Source organism: Acartia tonsa, chromosome 8 (assembly GCF_053477335.1).
Source record: "Acartia tonsa isolate MP-2025a chromosome 8, ASM5347733v1, whole genome shotgun sequence".
NCBI classification, from domain to species: Eukaryota; Metazoa; Arthropoda; class Copepoda; order Calanoida; family Acartiidae; genus Acartia; species Acartia tonsa.
Window position 1 is genome coordinate 18,221,431 of NC_137267.1, and position 24,004 is coordinate 18,245,434.

General features: G+C 31.4%; 1 protein-coding gene and 1 long non-coding RNA gene across 3 annotated transcripts in view; one reads left to right on the forward strand and one right to left on the reverse strand.

The window, feature by feature from the left end:
* The window catches only part of LOC145326155 (band 7 protein AGAP004871-like), a 38,153-nt gene extending 18,302 nt beyond the window's left edge, over nucleotides 1-19,851 (reverse strand). For both annotated transcript variants that reach the window (XM_080169301.1, XM_080169302.1), the window contains exons 1-7: nucleotides 19,743-19,851; nucleotides 18,906-19,029; nucleotides 16,845-16,868; nucleotides 13,748-13,857; nucleotides 12,791-12,937; nucleotides 9,956-10,009; nucleotides 1,951-2,006 (exon numbers count right to left, since the gene is read on the reverse strand). In XM_080169301.1, coding sequence (XP_080025427.1) covers nucleotides 1,951-2,006; nucleotides 9,956-10,009; nucleotides 12,791-12,937; nucleotides 13,748-13,857; nucleotides 16,845-16,868; nucleotides 18,906-19,029; nucleotides 19,743-19,781 — 554 coding nt within the window. In that variant the 5' untranslated portion in view covers nucleotides 19,782-19,851. The remainder of the gene's footprint in view (nucleotides 1-1,950; nucleotides 2,007-9,955; nucleotides 10,010-12,790; nucleotides 12,938-13,747; nucleotides 13,858-16,844; nucleotides 16,869-18,905; nucleotides 19,030-19,742) is intronic.
* Nucleotides 19,852-20,381: 530 nt separating this feature from the next.
* On the forward strand, nucleotides 20,382-20,838 carry LOC145326157 (uncharacterized). The gene is made up of 2 exons (XR_013881781.1): nucleotides 20,382-20,497; nucleotides 20,800-20,838. It is a non-coding gene; the product is annotated as an uncharacterized LOC145326157 (long non-coding RNA).
* The last annotated feature ends 3,166 nt before the right edge of the window (nucleotides 20,839-24,004 follow it).

The window sequence follows — 24,004 nt, forward strand, 5'->3', positions numbered from 1 at the left end:
GAACTTTTGAAATCATTTATAAAATGTTTTCTCTCTAATAAACAAGGGGTAGTTATGGAAGGTATTTGTATGTCAAAAAAATTTTAATTTGTGTGTGCTAACAAATCAATCTTAAAGGGTAACACCTGATCTTAAAAACTCAGCTATGTCTATGCATGTGGCTAAAAAGTAAAATTGTGTTCATCCATTGATTTGGCATTATCAATTTGTTATAGTATGAGTAGATGGATTGTCCCAATGGTTTATGTTTCTTATTCTGCATATGAAATTTTACAGAATTTGGCATCCTTGATCTAAATATCTTTGCTGTGCAACATAATTATTGCCATGGATTAAAAGAGGCAACAAAATTGAGTTTATTTGGAGCAATAAAAATATAGATACCAGAATATAGGCCATAAGATGGAATTTTAATCAAGAAAATGTATTATATCTTTACATAAAAATCCTAATGTTTTCTTTTAAAAAATAATTATGACACAATCTTAACAAGGTTCTATAGAAACTTTATGCAAACGCATAGATGGGCAAATTGCAGCCCAAGTTGAATTAGATTAGCCTGTGTTTCATCCAAGCAGAAAAAGTTATGTAGATTCAAATTTAAAGCAAAATAGATATTAATAAAATGAGATTAATTGTCAATCTAACTAAAAATCTAGCCACAGGTACGCTATAAAATATTTTTTCGAAATTTGTGTCAGTCCAAAGTTAATTTGTCTATTGTAACTATTAAAAACCAGAGAGGAGGGGGAACTAATTAATGTAAGGAGAACAATGATGAGGAGGAAAAATAGAAACAAATGAAAAAAGTGAAAGAAAAAGAATTGAGGGGAAAATGAATCAAATTGACCTAGTCCTTGAAAATAATATTATCTTAGAAAACATTTTATATAATATTAAAGTTTATTTAATGATTTGAATAAACTTTAATTTTAGATTTCAAATATAAGTAAGGTTTCTAGAGCTATTATGCTCCAAGAAAACTCATTTATAAGTAACAGTAATAATATATGAATTTTGGTAGTTATGAAAATTATTGTATTTTTTTATTAGATTTTAACAATTTTATAATATGATTACAGATACACTATTTTTTAACCTTATTTTTTTTGTCATAATGAAAAAGATATACCTTAATTATTTGTCATAACTTTGACATACAAGAAGTGCTCAACTTTTGTAACAATTATTTTTTTTTGTAAATTTTTTAAACGACGCCTCAAAACTATCTTTAATCAAAAACTTTATAAAATTTCACATTCACATTGTTTCAATGTCATTAGTCTTTGTCCCAAACTTTTGAAAAAGTTTATTTCAAACAGGGATTTAAGCATCACAAATATTTTACTACGCGGCATTCATGCGCACCACCCCAAACTTTTAAAACAACAACCAAGACACGAAAAGTGTTAACCCCGAAAAACTTAAATTATCAAAATATAAATTTTTTATATCTTCTCCCATCCCTTTATTCCTGATTTGAAAGAAAAGTTTTGAGCAGATTCATTATTAGCATGTTTTGTTTTTGGAAAGTGCATTATCTGCAATATGTCAAATATTTATCATAACAAAGCTACACTATAATTTGAAATTTTAACAACCAAAATATTGTATTCTAAGTCAAAATTGTTTATGTTTCTACAGATTTTTAATTTAAAAATAATAATGCTGTTGATTTTGAAACAATCATCTAAAAGTTAATTCATCAACAAAATACTAAACGATGCTTAAATGTTTTCAACCTTGTAGGTAAAAAGACAGACATAGAGACAGAAAGATAGATAACTCCACTATAATCGTCTATATAGTTCACAGGATGTAGACAGTCAGACAGATTAATAAACTTTATTGACTGTTTCACAATAATTGTATACACTTGTAACGATAAATAGACAGATAGACAATCTGACTGACTGACAGACAGACAGACATAAAGACAAATAAAATTACCTTGCTGATCCACTATAATCGTCTACATTGGCCACGGCAGATGTCGCATCTTTTACCTAAACACAAATATGCTGTTAAGTTTAAATAAAGTAACGTTTTTTTGTCTTTTAAGATCTCGTAAATAGCTAGACCGACTTTAGGAACCTTTATATATGTTCCATGAAGATTTCCTAATTATTATTTTCAAATTTAAGTGTTGGGATAGTTTTAGACTAAGTTACTTTCCTCCCTCCCCAAGAGACAAAATACATAGTCATCGGTTAGATGGATTTCTTATGTAATTACCACCAAATATTATATTAATATTTCTTTCTAATTATGTACTGTACTTTTAGGAAATTTTCTTGAATGTTAAGCTAGATCTGGATGATTAGTGCAGCAGTAACAACCTAACAAATTACATCTATGAAAAAGAACAGATGTAAAGAAATGACGTACAGAAAGAATCTAGCTTTAGAGTACTCCTCAATTTATTTACAACTATTAGTTTTAATTGTTATGTTATTCTATCTCTTAAGATTTATTATGAACATAAAAGCTTTTTTTCGTTTCGCTTCGTTTATTAGCTATTAAATATTAGCTAAATTAGATCCGTTTCTCAGCCATACTGAAAACAAAGTATTACAGACAATTTTCCATGATTATCAAAACAGCATTAAAATTGATACCAGTTTTGTTAAGCCGTCACTTAAGCCCCTCTGCCCACTGGTTTTAATCTTATTATTTTTCATTTAATAACAACGAAAAGCTGTCTATAATACGATGCAATAAATAACTTTTCTATCACCGTCCTTGTTGTTTAATAATTCTGCTAAATGTGCATTTGCTGACTTGCTTAGTTTGCCACTCGTCATATAAATATTAATAAGCTTTTTTACACATTCATAATCGTATTTTTCGAAGAAAATCTTTTTATTATTAGAAATATATATCTACAATAGAAAACTGTCCGTGATAAAATTACTTTATTGTATTAATTGGTACAAGGGATATAGGATATATATTTTGTTAAAATTCATCATCAATTTAGCTTGCTAATTTAGACCTCATTTATTGGTCAGTTTGTTTATCTTGTAGGAGTGGAGGTAATTTCATAAAAGGGTTGGATGGTGGTTATCTTTATTTAGCCAGCTGCTAGCATAAGTTTATCAAAATACATGAAAATCCGATGTAACATCCAAGTAATAATATATCAATTATTGGTACATCCTAATAAGCACTCTAATAAATCCTAATAAAGATACATTAATTCCTATACATAGTTAGGTACATAACTGATCTCAAAATGAATTAAATAAAATAAATAGTGAAAAAGCAGAACTTGGCTTATCTTTCATTGTCCTATCATAATGTCCATCTTTTTGGATATTAATATTTTATGCATTACATGAATTAGGTAAATATATTGATTCAATTACTCTAGGACATACTTATTAAGCTTCTATTGTCTTATCCCTGTAAGCAAGTCTATTATTATTGATATTATTATTCTTATTTACAATGATAATTATGATCATATTAGTTAATAGATAAATAGATTTGCTCAAGGCAAGTTCCTTGAGGCTTTCCCTTAAAGTGTCTACGAGCAAACAAACCCCCCTCCCTAATATTTTGAAATAAACCATAAATACGGTGCCTTTACCATATGAGTCTATCCTGTAACCTAACAAAGAATAAGGTAAAAATTAACAGCAGAAAAAAAACTCAACCCCTTATTTCAATTTATTTCATAATTGGTGTTCAGGAACGGGAGATCTGTGCTTTAAAAGGCATCAAGGGAAATTGCCCATTTTTTACTGTAATGTTAATTTTTCCAGGATATAATTATTATACAGTGCTAGATCAATAGCTAAAAAAACTGGTGCTTTCAATTAATCTATCTTTGGACTATCAAATCCTCTTTTTCCTGGACCGCATCAATTTATTTCACCAATCTAACCCTTTATAATTATTTCCCCCTCTCAATTTTTCACTCAAATAGCCTTATAGCTATCAAATCAAAAATACAATTTCCTAAAATATATAAATAATTCTTTTCTTTTTTCTACAATTTCTAATAATTTTGTCCAGCCCCATTTTTCTCTTTTGATTATTACTAGACAGGGGTGCGAGTAGAGATGGGGTATAAGTGACGCTTTTCACATTTAGGTTCTGTACGTCCGAAATGAATAGCTCTGAAGATTAATTCAATTATGTTAGAATAGTTCTATTGATTATAAAAAAAGTACTCTGATTCATTTAATCATATGGTACAATTAGAAATCGTTGCAAATCTATGATCATAACAATCTTCACTAAAAAGATAAATAATGCCAGTAAATTGAAAACCCTCTTGCTTCTATAATATCAACCTCAATTAAACAGTAATACAGAAAGAGATATGTTAACAGAAAAAAATATTAATATCCTCTCATTCAGGTTATGTAACCTGCTAATTAAGTTTATTGTACAGTTCTAGTAAAGTACAGAGTCGGGTAGAATATGACAAATATAATTAAATTACGGTTTCCTCAGGGAGGGAGGAGGTAATGGTTTGTTTATTGCACCAGTCCTCAAAGTTTTGTGTATTTACATTTTCTTATTCGTTGGCTCAACAATTTTGGGACTTTAATTGGGTCCCTAAGTTGAGTGTCAAAATGCTTCAACCACTAATTGTAATCTAAATAAGGGGCAATTTTGTGTATTACCATTGGGGATATACGTCGATTTTTTTTAGATACCTGGGTTTCCTTCAAATAGCAAATAAAAGAACCGCAATCGAACTTGAAAAAAACCAACATTTTTTACCCTTATATTGGGTTAAGTAAAGATAAAGAGTCCCACGGGTTTTATCACTCAGTTTGAATATGGCCCTGAAGGGGTAGGGCCATCTGTAGAGACTAGAATTTTGTCTTCCCAATGCACCATTTAAACTATATTTACCCTTCCCTGTTTTTCTGACACACACTAGATAATTGATTTAGAAAATACTATGTCAGTAAGAGTTATGGAGATGCAGATAGATAGATAGAAAAAATAAATAGAGAGGATCCAAATGGTCAATCGGTCCCAAAATCCGTCAAATTTAAAAAAAGGATTTCTAGCAGACAAATACTTTTTGTTTATTTATAGTTAAATACGATTAATTTCAATAATGCGACCGAATATTTTCAACAATATAATTTTCCGAAAAATAATTTTTCATAGATTACTTATCAAACATGTTTTGTCATATGATTCACATTATATGAGCAAAGAAATCTTTATATAGTATAACTTACCCCTGAAAAGCTTTAAGCTAGGCAATGCGACTATTTATAGTTGTCTCATAACGTGAATGAAATGAAAAGTAACTGTATTTCTGGAACCTCGTAATAGTGTCTGACTGATTATGACGTAAGAAAAAAAATTAGCCAATGAGAAGCCACTATAAATTTTACCATTAGTCAATACTGACCTCTCATTGGCTATTTTTTTTTCTTATGTCATAATCATTCCGACACTTTTACAGGGTTCGTATTTCTGTTGGCTGTTTCAGAGAATTTGCATCTAGATTTCCTATATCTATTTCAGAACCATAAATATATTCAAAAGATATATTAAGGAAAAGAAAGAAAAATTATTTCCAATGAATTGTAGAATGTTAATGATTAGAAAACAGAAAACAAATTATTAATATTAAAAAGATAGAGTAACATAATTATTAAGAAAGTTTTTAGCAAAAAAAGAAGAAAATCTAAGTTAAGCAATACCAATTCAGTATAATATAGTCATAATGCAGATCATGTTAGATTATACCAATTTATAAGACAAAAAAAAGGAAGAGAACAAAATTTGTATCCCATGATTTCTTATTCCTATCTGCAGACAACTGACTATGATTCGATACAATAAATAGATATTAAGATTTGTATAGTCAAAATTCGATGAGCATGTATGGTCTAAATAAAATGTTAGTCTACCTAGATTACATCTTACGAGGCTGCCATGTTCCAACAACCAATGTAAACTAATGGAAGCCAAACCTCTCATTTTCTGTTAAGTAACACCCAACAGACGACGACTGTATGACGTTTGTCTGGAAGTCCTAACTGTGTATGATATTGTGTTGTGGCTGCATCCCCACCCCCCGCTTCAGAAAAAAGATTAAGAACAATGTAATGATTCAAACATCTTCCAATGTTTCATCCATGTATGCCTGGAAAGGGTAGAGATGATTAAGTCAGCCATTTTCAGGTCAACATATTTTTTAAAATATTTTCCTGCAATTTTGATATTTGCTGAGTTCTAATATAATATTTTACATTTTGCATGGTTGCATTTTCTTTTTTGAATATCTTAATTAAAAACCTTTTAATAAACTTCTAATTGTCTATACGCTCCTATGGAAGCGGAGTAAGTCAACTCTAACTTTCAATTTTAGTTTTTTTTAAAGTAAAAATAAAAATTGGGGAGTGTAGATGTATCCTCCCCCAAAATAGTCATTTATTGAACCTTTAAGAAGCTTCACTTTGCAATAGAACCATATCGGTCTATTAATTAGTGAAATCGTAGGCTACAGACAGATAGATAAACATTCTGTTTTTCTTATATCAGGCAACTACTGTTAATTTTTACTTTATTTGGGATGGTGGGATAATTTAAAATAGCAAAGGTTTTATTTGATACAACTTATAAATCTCTAAAATCTATTTTTAAATGTGTTCACCTATCCTATATTGTTTCTTTCGATCCTTCGTTAAAAAGTAATATAGATTTTCTTGGTATTTCCTTTTAGATTAATCAGTAATTTCAAGCATCGCAAAACCATATAGTTATGGATGTGGATATTATGATAGGAGCAAAATTGTTGGTATTTCCCCTGTTATTTATTGGTTAGTTTTTTTTCATTCATTAGGAAGGGAGGGGATGGAGTAAATGAGGGTCGGGGTTGGGATCGTGATTATAGCCCGCTAAAAGTTTCATTTTAATTTGGTATTATTATCTGGTGTAAGATCCAAGTAATAATAAATCTATTGAGATTTTAAAATCATAAAAAAATCAGAATGCTTTTTTTATGATAAACTTTTTTTTAAATGTTAGTTTTGTGCTTTAGATGTTAAGCTATATTTATTGAAATTATTGTTTTGTTGTAATTACTAGCTCCAATGAATTGTTGACATCCAACCTCTTTTAGTTTTGAAATGCATTTTTTTTTCTGGTATATACTCGCTAAATAGCCTAAAACTTTCCTTAAACCAATCCATTAAAAGAATATGTAAAAGTCAGCATTATTAAAATCTTTCTGGAAAAATATACTTTCAGCTTCTCTAGTAATTTATTTTTATCTTTTTTATTATTACGTATTTTATTGGTTTTTAATGATAATCATCTAATTCTTAATTTTAAAAAATGGGGTTAGTTTTCTATATGTTAGATTGAAAAAGGGAAAAACCCAGCTTTTCAATTTTTCCAAGAAATCTAACCAATTGTAAAACAAAAGAAAAATCTCAAGTGTTCAGTTGAGAATTAAGAATTGTTAGAGAATTTATTATTTTTGGTCTCGCTAAAAAGAAAGCATGGAATGTAGGGAAAAGATATCTACCAAATTGGTAATAGCTGGCATTCTCTTGCCGCCAACAGTGACATCTAAAGGGGTAGATTTAATCGAAATGCCAAAATTTTGGAAATATTTTAGATTTTACCCTTCCCCATTATATTGCCCTTTAATTGTTATAGAGGGAAATTACTCCCCAAAACTGATTTTTACAAATTAAGAGAATTTTACGTGTAACACTAAATAAATTGATTTTTACCCCTCCCTTTCAAAAAAATCTTGTGGGTGTCAGTTAGCCCTAACTATTACTGAATTTTACCCTCGAAGTGATAATTTAAATTTGGGGGAACAGGGACGGCTATGGGGGGGGGGGAATAAAGGTGTGATTACCCCCCCCCCTCAAAAAAAAAACATATTTTTTTAATTTTTACCCCCTCCCCACCAAAAATAAAAAAAACTTGGACGTCCTTGCCTCTATTATATAAAGATTACCCCCTAAAAAGAACATAGTCACCCCCAATTTTAACTATTAGTAAATTTTACCCTGCAAGTGATAATATAAATTTGGGGGAACAGGGACGGCTAAGGGGGGAGGGGTAAAGGTGTAATTACCCCCCCCCCCCACAAAAAAAATTAGATTTACAATTTTTATCCCCTCCCCCCCAAATAGAAAAAGTCCTTATAAGGGGGAGGGGGGATAAAATAAAATTTTTTATTTTAAATTCAAAATTTACCCTAAACATCTTTGATGCAACGAAACTTATTATGAAAAATTGTACTTAAATATCTTATTCATGTATCTCTGAACAAAGTTAACAATGTCACAGACAAAAAAAGTATATTTCTTTTTACCATTAATATTCCCTTAACCCTGATTAAATGTGTCCAATTGTTGAACTAAATCATACACACAGGGATAGGACAGTTTAAAATAGAAATATTTTTTTTTATATTTTATATGTAAAATATTGGACACTACTTTAATATCAGCTTATACCAACACTGAAATAAATTAGGAAAAAATCACGAAACCTATACGTGTTTTTCAGCTGTCGTTGGGGGGCAACACATCATAAAACTGACGACCTCTCCATTTGCCCTCCAAATATTATTTAAGAATTTTTTCGCTTGTTGGTTATACCTATTCCTGCTTTGGTATAGAAGATTGTTTTTTGGGGTAAAAATATAATTTAATATTTTTCGACAATAAGTCTAGCACGAAACCCCCCCGCTAATTTTTGGAAGTTTTTTTAGGTTAAGATATTATGGGTATTATGGATAGCTCCCCAGGGTTAGGGTCTCCCAAATAAAGAAGAATAAACTATCCCCTTAATTTTCAAGATATTTATTTCTAAAAAAATATGTGATTGGAATGTGTGCTTATTTAGCACTTTAAAAGAAACCACCGATTTGTCTACAAAACATTTAGTTAAAACTTTACTTTAGGCAACCTTAATTTTATTTTTATTTATCTGTCCCTATATCTTAGAACAGAACAGACAGAAAATTTTGAAAGTTTGTGTCGAGTTCAATTCCAAGTATTATCCTCTAGGGTCAAATAATTATAATATCTAACAAGGATCAAAATATACATTGAGGGAGAGTCAACACAATAGATATTTACATTTATTATCAAGCTCATTAAAAAAATCGGTAATTGTCTCTTTCGTAACATCGCCCTATAAGAGGCGATTCGTCGTATTTTTTAGATGGCTTTTTATAGGCTATTTTAGGTTAGGTTAGGTTATATTGGGTTAGGTGATTGCCCCGCAGGGATAGAGCCTCCGCAGGGGCTATAAATAGGAGAAAAGCTACTGTGAAAAATACGAAGAATCGCCCCATAAGGTGCGATGTTACGAAAGGGACTATACCCAAAAAATCTACTAAAATATCTCTGACAATCAAACATGATTGGGCAAAGTAGACATGGTGCTGATCTATTCATGGTTACCCGGGCACAACTTATTATTTTTATAGTAATTTTAATTGTATTTGTATGTTATATTTTTTTATTGTCCAGATAGATATGTTTACGTTTTTAATTTTAAGTTAGATGGAGTACATAATAATTTTTTTATTTAAAACAAGATTAAACAACAGATATGTAAAGATTTTTTTTAAAGTCAAAACAGCCGAATATTTATACAGAAACGAATGAGAACCGTATCCTGGCTACCAGATCGTTCCTCAATGTTTGATATTGTAAATTATAGAGCCGCTGCGACACTAAAATAATTTTTCCATTATGGCTTTGAAACCGATTGATATTAGCTGGATTAGAAGCGGTTCTCAGCCTAAAGAAAAAATCAACTATAGCAGCATATACAGATAATTGTCCACGAATATTAAAATCAAAATCCTAAAATTAAAACCATTTTTGTTAGCCAGTTATTTCGGCCAATAGGGACTAACAAAACTGATATAAATCTTATTTTTCATTTAATATCTGCAAAAAGCTGTCTATAATACGATGCGATAAATAATTATTACCTTATAGTACATAATAGCATTTACAAACACTGTCACCGAATCTTTTGTCAGAATCTAAAATAAATACATTAAAATTAGAAACAGCTAAACAGAGGAGTGGATACTTTTGATGGTTATCGTAATTCATTTTTAGGGGATTTTAGTAATCTCTACATTTTTAATTTAGTGTTCTTGTGAAAAGTTTAATAGTACATGGATTTTTAATGGTATTGAATGCTTTGTTGAGTTCAAACATACACAAAGTTGGATTTTATCATTTCCAGTATGGCTTGGAAACCGATTGAAATCCGCTGGATTAGAACCAGTAAGATATACTGAAAAATCATGTATAGCATCGTATTACAGATTATTTTCACGAATACTAAAATAAAAATCATAATATTAAAACCGGTTTTGTTAGCCTGGGCCTTCAGCCCTCGGGGTTAACAAAACTTGTTTAAATCTTATGATTCTTATATTGATATCCGCAGATATCAGCCTATAATACGATGCGATATTTAACTATTTTAGGAATTTTAAGATAACTTGGCAAAAGTACCTCCTCTCTTTAAATTGTTAAAAAATAATTCTATTTAAAGCTTATTCACAAGCAGAGTAAACAAAAAATGACAATGAATAGATTGTAGAAAAGTGGTTAGCTTTTGCTTTTTTTTAGACGCACAAAGGAAAAAGATTCTAAAAAGTGATTGATAAAACAAAGGTAATTATATTTTTTTTTAAATTACCAAAGTTACTTTTTGAGTAACATGAAATGTATGATGTCTTACGTTGCCAACTTTTTTTGTTCTCCATTTCAACCCGTTTAGGTAAAAAAAGGAAGTTCAAGACATATTTTAGTTAAATACAGTCAAATACCCACCAGCATAATCAATAACCAAAACCATTTTTATCAATTATCTTTTAGAATCTTTTTCAATCTGGCTATAAGACTGATGTTTAAATTATGAAAAATGAAAAAAGAGTTTATAAGCTAATTTTACGCAAATTCCCTCTTAAGACATTCGATGAGTGATGCCCCTCCCCCCAAGAATTGATAAAAAAAATATGAAAAGTCTCAATAAGATTGATATTTTTTCAAAAATAGAGAAACGTTTTAATACAAGAGTTAATTTGAAAACAACAAAATTAAGGTGCACTTCAAGTTATTAAATTACACCCTCAGTCGTTTCTTAGAAAATTTTCAACTCTGCAAAATTGTACAATTAAATACAAATTTAATAGAAGTCCCCAAAGTTTGTAAACAAACGAATGTTAGATCAAGATAGTACTTTATGGTAACAGTATACTTAAAAGCAAAATGCCCCCTTCCTTCTTGTGACAGACCAACCACGACTATAAGTAAGCTTTTCTTTTTATAAATTATGAATATAAGGAATTAGGGGAAAAATCAAGAAACAAATCTACAATTGGGTTCAAAGTAATAAGGTATCTAGAAACTTTTTAAAAAATAAGTGAGGTTGAAACAATTTTAACCCTAAAAATAAAATAAAAAAAGGTACAAAATATATCTAAAAGGGAATCTACCAAAAAAATACTTTTTTTACACAAATAATTGAATGAAAAACGTGTCCGGTTCGTTTAACATCTAGGTCTTACAAAAATTATAAAGAAAATCTTTCCCTTCTTAACATATACAGAAAAAGTAGTCAAATATTTATATAATGTTTAATAAATAAGAATGATGAATGTCATTTTTATTTTACTTGTAAATTGGAACTGCAAAGGCTGATTACGGCATAACGGCTTACAATAAAAGATTCTGTTTTAAATACGTCAAAAAAGTCGACATAAGTAGCCATGAATCAGTAGTGCATAGAGAGCGCGTAGCTTACATACTATCGTACTATCTTTTTGTTCGAATTTTCTCTTTATGCATTTTTTGGGTTCTTGACTTTTAAGCAATTTATACCTATGTGATCTTTAATATTAAGCTGAACACAAGGACGTTCAAGCTTTTTTCTTTTTAGGGTGGTAAAATGTGGGGTTTCAAAGGTTTGAAGGGGTAATCAAATGTATTTTTTAAAATTTAAGTAGTAAAATGAGGGGATCCAAAGTTTAAAATTTTTTGCCGTAAAAAGCCTTTAAAGTTGCTGTATATACAGATTATTTTTTTTTTTATAGTTTATCTACTTTTTCTAAATATGTTAGAATTTGTTTAAATAAGTCAACTACCTATTATACTTTTAAAGTGCTAGCTTATCTTTTAAGTGCCGACGTTTATCGGTGCTTTTAATATACATTTTATTTTGGCTAGAAAGTTAAGCATAGTGAAATATTATAAGCATTTTTATTTAAGAATTTTTGTGTTATTTGCAATTTTGTAAGTGTTTCAAAATGTGCCTTTTTAATTTATGAAGTATGAAAAGTATCTATTTTTATATGATTCGAATTTTGGTGTGGTGACTTCAAATTTTGTCATTTTTATCAATCAAAAAGAGAATAATCGATTCTATTAGTAGCAAAGCTTAGAAATATGAAACTATATATTTAGAACAGATCCCATTAAGTCCTCTAATTTGATGAAATAAAGTTTAAGCCATTGAATTTTATTGTTTTATAATAAATTTTAAAGTTTTCTGCTTTTAAGTTCAAACAGTAGGTAAGAAAAAAAGAATCTCATTACTAAGCTATATTAAAAAAATGCAGTATAAAAATTGTTTATCAGCTTTGCTTCAAATACATACATTTAACAAATTTGAAGTCACCGACAAAAAAATCAGTAAATAATATCAAAAATTATAGATGAAGTAACAAGTATTGCTTACTGTAGTGCATGTAACATACATAAACGGTAAACGAACCGAACGTGTCCGAGCTTACCGTCAATGCGCCTACCTCTTGGGGCGGGACATCAAAGGTTTGAGTCCTCATGTCAATTTTCTCGTAAATGTCCACGCATGGTATGATGAAGAATACTCCGGGGCCCCTGGCGCCACCGGACAGCAGACGACCTAACCGGAAAATGACGGCTCGCTCGTATTCCTGAAATATTTAGAAAAAAATATTAAAACGAGTAATTAACTAAATCCTAGTATATAAAGTAGTAAGTTTTTTTTGTCTGTAGTGAAAGATCTTGCTAACCACTGAACCTTTATGGTTCTAATTTACATTAAAGCTTCTTATAGGTCTAGGAAAGGTTTACAACTATTATTGGAGAGAGTATCTCCCCCGTCCCAAGAGAAATCACCCCATCCAAAAAAAATTTAACAGTTTCTTTTTAAAACTTAAATTGAAAATTGGAAAAGTCAAAACTCCCTCCTCTTCCTTAAGTGCACTTAGTGGCTTCTAGCCGCTAGTTTTAAATAAACTGACGCTCTATCTCTTAATGTACTGTATAATTTCAACATAATTGTCCTTGTTAACCAAAAATACGTTGAAAGTATGTGTACTGTTATATATAACTTAGGTTTGATTTAGCAAGTGTATCAACTCTATAATCGTTACCAAAAAGTCCGAATGTCTATTAAAACATGTTTCTTAGAATCCTTTTTAACAACATGTTTTATGTGAAATAATTATTCTATCCATCTGATTTTTGAAATACTGATTCCTATTACAACAAAGTACATTGTTATATGCGACGCACCTTATGGATGTTGTCATTGTTGTTTAGTTCTTATTATTATTTCTTTATTCCCCGAGAAGATGTCAACTTATTTTGTTTTTGATGAATAAATAATGAATTCCATCTGAAATGAGGGGTATACATATTACAATCATAAGGAGGTACGAAAGGACATACATCCATAACCTAGTTGTAGATTAGCTTCGCTACTAGGGAAAAAATCTGACCTGAACAACTTTAACGACGAAGCAGAGGGAGATGGGGAGGGAGAAGAAAATGAGTAGGAGGGAGAAGAGTGTGATAAGGTGGGCACAGATACCAGGGCCTTCCTCACAAGCTAAATATTAAGTATCAAAACTAGGGTTAGACGCGAAGTATCCGCAACACCCGGTCCGCAAGGCTTTGTGTAGTTTTTATTACAGACAAAGATATTCACATGAAAAAAAAATTCAACTTTTTCAATGTTTATGTTAAAACATTATCCTCTCGTGACGTTTAAAGGTTTAAAGCAAAGTATTTTTTTCACAAAGGCATATCCATGTCAAAAGGAAACAAATATAATTTAGAAAAGCTATGCGAACAGGTTAAAATAAATTTGACAATTTATTTATAAATAATTATTGGTCAATAGATCTCTAAATGGAAATTAAAGTAAAGGTTTGCAAAATTTTGAATAAATAATTGCTTCAAATTTTAGAGATGTATATAATTTCAAAAATACTAAAACGCACAAAAATCTAACCTCTTATAAAATTTCCATTTTTATCTAATTTGATCAATAATTCTAGGGATTTCATGGATGGGACAATGGACGGTATATTTTTTATCCCTCGAATTATTATAAACAAAATTACCCCTTATGTACATTAAAACTGTTGGTGGGAAAGTTTTTATTTTGATTTTTTTACACAGACTAATCTTAAATCACCTTAAACTATGAAAACCTCGAATTCAACGAATGACAGAACTTGTTAATAAATTCTAGGGGCTAGTAAATTTTACAGTCCAAAGTGCCACCCCTCCCTACCAATAATCATAATAATATAATAATCATTTATAAAGTGACTTCATTCAATTTAGTTTTTAGATAAAATATTCAAAAATTTTTTAGGAATCTTTCTTTAAATCTTTAGGTTTTTTTAAAACAGTCAATGAATATTTTGTCTAAAATATGTGTTATATATTTAGAATTGTGATTAATATTTAAATTTAGAAATGCAAATAGGTCCCCCACCAACAAAAACTTATCTAGTCAACTTTTTAGGGAAGTTGTTATATTTATAAATTAGAAATTGTTGCAATTTTTGTTATTCTGAATAGGTAAAATAAAGGTAAACTTGGGTTTTTGATACATCTCTTCCATCATCCTATGTGGCCATGAATGGAAAAATCTCCTAAAGTACATTTTCTCAAAATATTTGATTTTCATTTTCTATATTCACATGTATGAAATATAAAGACTAAAAGCTATAATAACCCAAAATCTTGAAGAAAATTAGATATTCCAAAGTGGTAGCAGTTTAATAGTTACAATCTAATATAGACATACACACTAGACAGACATCTTAAGTGCAATTAACATTTAATTGAATTTATGTCTTTTTATTTTATCTTTATCTTGTTTTTCTTTTTTTTTTAACAAGACATATTTTTTAAAGGTTTGGACACTACAGGTCAAAACATAACAGATTTTTCACAAATCATTTTATTTTATTGGTGAAATATATATTTAAGAATGTGCAGTAATGAATTTTAAAATAAAATGAGGACAGAACAACACGACAGAGGGGGACCAAAGTAATTTGAAAAAGGGATCTTTATAGAACTTAAGTTTTTTTTCTTAGACAGATCAAGATGATAATTAATACATATTCATGAACTAAACAAAACTCTAACATTTGTACTACAATCTATTTCACCAAACACCACTTATAAGAAACCTATTTTAATGAGGATTTTTAAAAAAAAATTCTAATATTCCTTTTAAATATTAATATTTTTTTTCATAAAGTCCATGCTCACAATCATACATACTATATTTGATATACATTCATATATATAGGTAATCAATATACATGATGATTCAGATAAACAATATAAAATTTAAAAAATATAAGATTAATCTCTTGTTGAAAAACAAGAAAAATAAATTTAGAAATTATTTTCATTTCTTAACTATTTTCTTGTCTATCATATTTCTTAATTTCCTTATTTTAATGACTTGTATGTTTAGAATCTTTATTGTATGTTAATATAGGTATCTTTTGTAAAAAAAAAAGGTAAATTTTAAATTTTTGAAATACTTTTTGATAGAAATTTGCAATAAGACACAATTGCAATGGCTGAAATTTATAAAAAGTAAGTAGGTATACATATCTTTTTCTTAGGTATGCAGCTATGCCCTATAGGTATATCTAACTTACTACAGATTGTTTTTGATCATTGTTTTTTTTTATTAAACTCTCAATGAATTATATTTTTTTCCTATTGTTTATTCTTTTCTGAACCACTCTGTATTTTTTTGGTGTATATCTCTGTATGATATGAAAATTTAAAAAACCACATTGTCTTAGGAGAATTAAGTTTTGGTATTTTCTTTGCCTTTCCATTCCTTAGGGCAAAATCCAATCTTAAAATATTCATGTAAAAGCCTTTGAGACAGGATTTTTTCTTTCTTTATCTCAACTATCTTTTCCTTTACTTTACTTTATCTCCCCTCATACTTATGCAAATAATTTTTTTACCATGTAATCCTAATCTTTTTTTTTCTCGATATTTTTCAAATTTTTATCGCTTTCTCTTCCTTTCCTTATGCAGTGCAATAAAACTGCACATATCTTTTGAAAACTTTCTAGCCTATATATTCTTTCCTTTTCTATCACTATTAAACTTCACATATTTTAACCTTAAGCTCTTAAATGCAATTTCTCTCTATCTTTCTCATTTTCTCATATTTCAAACTCTCTCTTTTTTTCCTTTTTTTCATGCAATCTCCTTTTTAACATAACATATTCTACTCTCTCTTTCTTCAGCTCTTTGATGTCAAATGGTTGTGTGGCTTTGTTGTTTATTCAATTGTATTGAAAATCTTGTTATTCTGATTTTATATTCATATGTATGTTATATGCCATGTTAGAATGCAGAAAGGGGGTTACAAGGATGTTTAGAAAGAAAAAAAGTCAAATAATTATAAATAACAAGAAAAACTGTATTGTTAAAAGATTTAGAATAATTATTTTCTTTTTAGACATCCTTGATTAAAAAAATTACACAAAGACCAAAACTTAGGTTTTCTTTATATTTTAGATGTGCAGGTAACTTTACCTATATTTACATGATGTTCCTCATCTTTAAATAGAAAATAATTAACTTATTTAGAAATTAGATAAAAGTTACGATTAGAAAACTAGTTCTGAAACATAAAAATAAAATAGGAAAGAACTAATTTCTTAGATTTAAGTTTTTTTTAACAATAAGAGAATCAAGAAAAATAGATTTCCAGTCTTTACACCCTTTACATTTGTCTACACTGTAATATTTATTTTTCAGAATTAGTCATCTTTTGCTATTAATAGTGAACTTCAAATACTATTCCATACTGTACATACAATTTACAAGAAAATCTAAATCTTTTAAAATTTTCAAATAAAAAATTCAGAATGTAATGTACTATGCAGACTCATTCATACATACTTTTCAAAAACTGTACAAGTTTATTTTGCTTAAATAATTTATCTTGCATATCTTAAGTTTATTCAGTACAAAATAGTATTTGGTTTACAATTCATTAAAATAAATAAAAATACAAGTTGGCAAAGTAAAAAAAAAATGTTATATTTTCTTTTTTCAGCTATTAGTGGCAAATCAAGGTGTATGATTAAAGAGGTATTTCTACAAAGAGGATTTGTTAAGTGTAGCAATTTGAATGAGTTTTCCATAGAGTACCTTTAAAATAGATTATTCTACCCAATAATAAGAGACCTTTTTAAAAGCGAAGCTTTTCTATAATTAGGGTCGGTCCGTCCGTCCGTACGTCCGTCCGTCCGTCCGTCCGTCCGTCCGTCCGTCCGTACGTCCGTCCGTCCGAGATAGATAGCTTTTATTCGTTAATTTAGGCATGTTAAAATTGTCCTATCGATTTCAAACTTTGCAAGATGATTCCTGTAGTAGTTGGGTACGATTTAGAAAGCGTAGCAACTCTATAATCATTACCAGAATGTCCGTACGTCCATTTTAAACATGTTGATTTTTCTACTTTTTTAACAACAAATTTTCAAGTGTTTTAATTATCCGTTTGATCTGATTTTTGGTATATTGATTCCTGGGACAACAAAGAACAATATTATAAGTGAAGCAACTCTAAAATCAAGTCCAAAAATGTAAGTATGTCCATTTATACATTTATGTTCCGATTTTTCAGTTCAGATACTATACAAGTGTTAATGTCCGTTTGTCCTACCGTTTCAGTGCTTCGCTTTTATGGATGTTGTCATCCTTGTTTTAATATGTTTTGTGTTATAATGTGTTAGCTGTGATAGTTAAATTAATAATTGAGTAAGATGCCTAAGTACTGAATGTTGACAAAGATAAATTTATAATTGCAAAAGTGTTCTTATAAATTTATTTTTTTGATTTGATTTTCAAAATTATCTTCATTTCTAATCAAGCTAAATTTATATCTAAAGTATCATTTACAGGATAATCATTCAAAGTAGCTAAACTCATCAAATGCACTTGGTGGATTTACCTCTTACATCATTTAACAACCTTGTTAACTAATTTCAACAATCTATCTCTATAATAAATAAACCTTGAAACAAATAGCAACTAATTATATGATGTGCAAAATTTTGCAAATTTTTAGAACACTAATAAACATTTTATGAAGAGAAATTTAGAATTTTATGGGAAGAAATAAGTTTAGAAGAATAAGTGGAATTTATGACTTGTAAGAAACACTCCATCATTCTACTTTTTACATAAAATTTAGATTTTCTTTTGTTCTTTTATTCATTACCTTAGTAAATATTTTATTAAAAGGCAAACCAATGGAGCAATCTTTGGCCAAATAAAAGTCTTTAAGCAAATTGACTAAATAAAAATGAATTTAAAAATATTCCAGTATGGCTTAAAAAACGATTTTTTCCACTGAATTAAAAGTGGTTCTTGACAACGCTGAAAATCACAGGTCTCTATTGTATTATAGAGAATTGTCAACCAATCAGAAAAAAATAATATAATTGGTTGGACATTTCAAATACCTACGTTATAGAAAATTCAAGTTTTAGTATTATTTTAATCTCTGGTTTGGTGGGCTTTCAAATTGTCCAACAAATCAGAAATTAATCTCATAAGAAAATAGCAAAAATCTGTATAAAGAAGTACCTAGGTTTTCGTGACTGTTCTTTTTTATCTTATTCATGGTTTTCTTGGCTTCTTTTGGCTGCTTTTTCTGAAAGTCTTCCTCGCTTTTACTCGTATAACCTTTTCTTATTGGACTCGGAGTGTCCTAGATAATGATATAGTTGGTCAATATTTAGGTTGCTTTTTTAAAGATTTTTAAAGTTGTAGACTAAAACTCTTCGTAAATATTGTATCTGTCTATCTGACTATCTATGCTTAGTCTCTGGCAAACTATGTGACTGATATGGTTCTTCTTTTTTATGAAGCTTTTCATTATCATTATTTTATCTATAGATTAAGAAGGTGTTCCTCTGTTTGTTTTTCGTGTTACCTTATCATGTTATCTATAAATAAACTTCTAATAGAGTCTATGACCCAAAAGTCCTCTTGGTGTACTAAGGGAAAGGGGTGGGGGAAGTAAACCTTCCCTGGACCTATAGGAAGCTTAATTGTCAAGGAAGCACACATCGGCTCAGTGGTTAGCAAGATCCTAAGGTACAGATCCACAGACACACATCCTGTTTTATTTTATTTTATTTTTATATAAGTATATAACAATTAATCTATCTATGTATCATATTAACCTCAGTATACTCGTCTACCCTGGTAAGCAATGGCGTCATAGAATATTCTGGAAGATATCTATCTATCTAACTATCTATGATACTGACTTCAGTATACTCGTCTACCCTGGTAAGCAATGGCGTCATGGAATATTCTGGAAGATATCTTATATGATACTAACCTCAGTATACTCGTCTACCCTGGTAAGCAATGGCGTCATGGAATATTCTGGAAGATATCTTATATGATACTAACCTCAGTATACTCGTCTACCCTGGTAAGCAATGGCGTCATGGAATATTCTGGAAGACCTGGTTTGGCTGTGCTAGGTATACAGGAAAGGTTTAGCTGATTTTGTACATTTTTGTCTGAAAATTTTATAGTTTTGTTTAATATCATCTATATTGATAATAATGAAAGATTTTAAGTTGTAGGTACTTAAGTCAGAAAAACCATTTGTTATTTGTTGAGTAGATTTCAAAATAGAGATTTAAGATTAAAATGCAAGAGAGAGGCGCAGCAATAACAACATCATAAAAGGACTACTATGAAAGAAAAGAATAATGGTTTAATTATTACACTTAATAAGATGTTTTGAAAGTTTTTTGTCCTTAAAAAATGAATAATCTATCATCTTATTTAAATTTTCATGTAATTTAAAAAAGAATTATCAAAAAAATATAACATCAATGAATAAAAATGTCCCTTTTTTATAAATAGTCTAAAGACGGTGTCTTAACCTCTTTTCGAGGAAGCTTTGTGTTTATCAAGTTCGAAATTAAATTCCTTATCATTAAACCAAAAACAAAGCGCAAATGTCGTCTTTTAGGGCTTTCCTTTCATAATGTGGCGCGGCATAGAGTGTTTGTTTATTTTGAAGCGCACGTTCTTACTTTTGAATGAGATATGAGAGTGTGAAGATTGCGGAGAACAAAATTGGGCCTATCATTGGTCTCATTGAGTGTGAACTACCCTAGTATATCAGGGATTTGAAACCATAAGAGCTTCAGGTAGAATTTGTTAATTTGATTAAGAAGTATGGTGAATAGGACGATTATATGTAGTTTTAAAAAAAGGCTTTAGCCAGCTAAACATGAAACTTAATTATGTTTAATATATGTTTTAGTAATTTTTATGTGCCTTATTGTTGCATTTAACAATGATTTATTAAACCAAATAATTTTCCTTTAAAGCCAAAGTTTCCAAAGATTCTTTAACCATAAGAAAAGAAAAAGATTTTTTTTTAGTGCTCAAAGTTTTAAGATAACGAATAATATTTTATTCTGTTTATTAATTGATCTTGTAATTTCAGGTCTTTTGAAATAATTTCATCAATAAATCTATATTCAAACCTGCTGTTGAATCTTGATGGTTCCTGGTATTGGGGGTTTTGTCTGTTCACCAACTGATCTCGTGAACTTCCCGCTAATTCGGAAGTCCAAGCTCAACCAAAGTGTCATGGTTGAGACAATTTCAAAATATCTGATGAATAGGCGTTAGCATTCATCAAGAGATCAATAGCATCTAGTGAATTATTGATGCAATAAACTGTGACAATTTTTCTGTGAAATAAGTACCTAGTGAATCAATATGCCACTAACCAAAAAGCAGAAAATTGAGCGAGCTATCGCTATTGGCAGTGAAAGGCTAGAAGTTTTTGATGAACAGTTAAAATTGTTTTATGACAATCTAAAAGCCTGCCAAAGTTTTAGTTCATGTGAAAATGTGAATGTAAAATCAATTCGTGACATTTTTAGTGAGGTCAAGGACCAATCTGACCTAATAAAAAGTCTAAAACCTGCCGTGGAGACTAGTGAGCTGCGCGAGTTTAAGCGTGATTTGGATGAAGCTAGTGAGCAAAAAACTGTTGCAGATAAAGTTTATGCGTCGTTGGAGCAGTGTACAAAAATTCTGTACTGGCTTGACAATGATTCAGATGACGCGAGGTCAAGCACTGTCGCCAGGAACCTCGACGTCATTGAGAAGGTGAAGATGGACATGGGAGTGCTTAAAATTTCCGTGGAGTTGCGCCAAGAAGTACGTGATATGTACCGAAGGCTTAGAGAGATGGAACGTCGTTCATCTAACCTGGATGAGAGTGGGACACCTGCCATGCTCTCCAGAAGTATGTCTGCCGTGGATATTCGGAGTTCCAACCCGCAGTATGGGCGCTGGGACAACAGTTTATTGCCGTCGTTCGACGGTACTGACACGGATTACCCAAACTTTAAACAGGTCTTTAAGGATCTATGCTCTGGTTATGGATTTGCTGACCAGAGGTTAAGCCTGATGTTGTGTATGGAGAAGGTGATAACCAACCCGGAACTACGCAAGCAAGTGTCAGCGATTAGAGATCACAATGAACAATGGGCGTTTCTTGACCAGATGTTTTTATCAAACACTCGCCGGTTCATGAGGATTTTAACTAAGTTGAACAAGATGAAACCTGTGGATAAACCTGTGGACGTGGTTAGCGCAATTGCTACCTTCAAGAGCATGATGCAGGAGGTAGAAGCCATCGTTGGTTCTGCAGCTAAGGATTACAACCACCTAACTCTCATTCATATTTTTAAAGACAAGTGCCCTGAAAATTTGAGGGATAAAATTATGATGGAGCTTGGTAGCATGAACCAACCAAACATCCCGAAGATTGTTGAACTGCTGGAGAGGACCAGAGGTGCCATGTTGGCCGGTGATATGTCCTATGATAGTGGCGCCGGCAAGAGAAATCGTGATAGAGCTGCCGCCGCGCAAGTATCTGGCCGCAGCGACGATAAGAATGGAAAGGCTGGAAAGGGCAAGGCTTCCAAGTGGAACAGTGCATGTCCTGTGGAGAGCTGCAAGGAGAAACACCCGATTTTCCGTTGCCTCACGTTTAAGAAGATGGATGTGGTTGACCGAAAGAAAATTGTCCAGCAGAAGAAGTTATGTGAACTCTGCTTGTGCGACGGCCATACTGCTGACAAGTGTAATAAATCTGAGAAGCTTGGTGTTTGTGGTACTAATAATTGCGACAGATACCATTCCAGGTTACTCCATGAGGCTAGTGCTGGTGTGAATACAGTCTACAAGTCAAGTTCTGCACCCAGCCCCTGTACCTTCTTACTTCAGTTAGTTCCTGTTGTAGCACCTGGCGGCGGCACCTGCCACGCCACGGTAATGTTTGACTCCGGGGCAAATTTGCCACTTGTGTCTGAGAAGTTATCCAACAAGTTGAAGCTGAAATCTACTGGCAGATATACAACTATTTCTGTAGCTGATGGCAGTGAGTCTTCCTGCCGCAATGTTGTGTTTTATCTGAAGGATAGGGACGGCAATCTGAGGGAGTTTGAGGCAGCTGTCATGCCTACCCTCGGCGGGGCCAACGAGATGCGCTCGGTCCACCCCGAAACTGCCGCCGAGATATTTAAAATGCCGCCAGAAAGGTTTACATATATTAGTGGAGGCTTAGATATCATCATTGGAAATACACATCCTGACGTGTTTCCTTCAACCTACCAGAAAGTGGGCCAGTCTATGTTGTGGCGAACCATTTTTGGTAGTGGTTTTATCTGTACGAGTGCTGATGGTGGAGCTGGAGATCAAAAGTCGGCTTATAAGGCTGTCAGTGTCAGTGGAGGCACTTTGCCAGACTTTCTGACGTCTGAATCGTTTGGCATACAGCCGCAGGCACTTTGTCCAGGATGTACTGCTTGTCAAGAGTGCAAGGCTATGGCCGACGGCACTACCTGGGACCAGCGTGAGAGGCAGAGGATAATTGAGGCAGGTTTAACCCTAGACTTGCAGTCCAACAAGTGGACAGGTCAATATGCTTATATTGAAGATCCTCACACTTTACCCTACAATGAAAGTTTAGCCCGCAAAATTGCTGAAAAGGATCGTGCCAGGATGGTCAAGGAAGGTACCTATGGAATGTATGTGGAGGTATTCAACGACGCCATAAGAAGAGGCGTTTTCCAAAAAGCCACGCCTGAAGAGTTGCAGTATGAAGGACCTAAGTCTTGTTCATCAATAGTGGTTGCTTTCAAGGAGGATTCAAGTTCCACACCCATGCGATTGTGTGCCAATAGTTCTCTGACGTTCAAGGGTACCAGTTTTAATAACATAATGCTGGGAGGCCCGCCGCCAATGCAGAAGATATTTTATCATTTGATGCTTTTCCGCGGTTACAAGGTTGGTATAACCGCGGATATCTCCAAGTTTTATAACTCCATCCTGGCCACAGAGTTCGACAGCCAGATGAAGAGAGTTTTATTTTCCCCGACGCCAGATGGTCCACTTGAAATTTACCTGACCAAAGTTGTAAATTTCGGCGAGTTAGCTGCGGGAAATTTGGCAGTTACAGCCCTGAAGTTGACGTCCCGCCTGTTCGGCGGAAAGAGTGAAGCAGAGGTCAAGGAGATGTATGGAGAGGGACAAATAAATGGTAGTGAAATTGTTGCCAAACCTGAATTATGGAAGGAGCCACAAATACCTACCTACCCTGATGAGGAATTCAAGTTACCTCAGATTCCAGT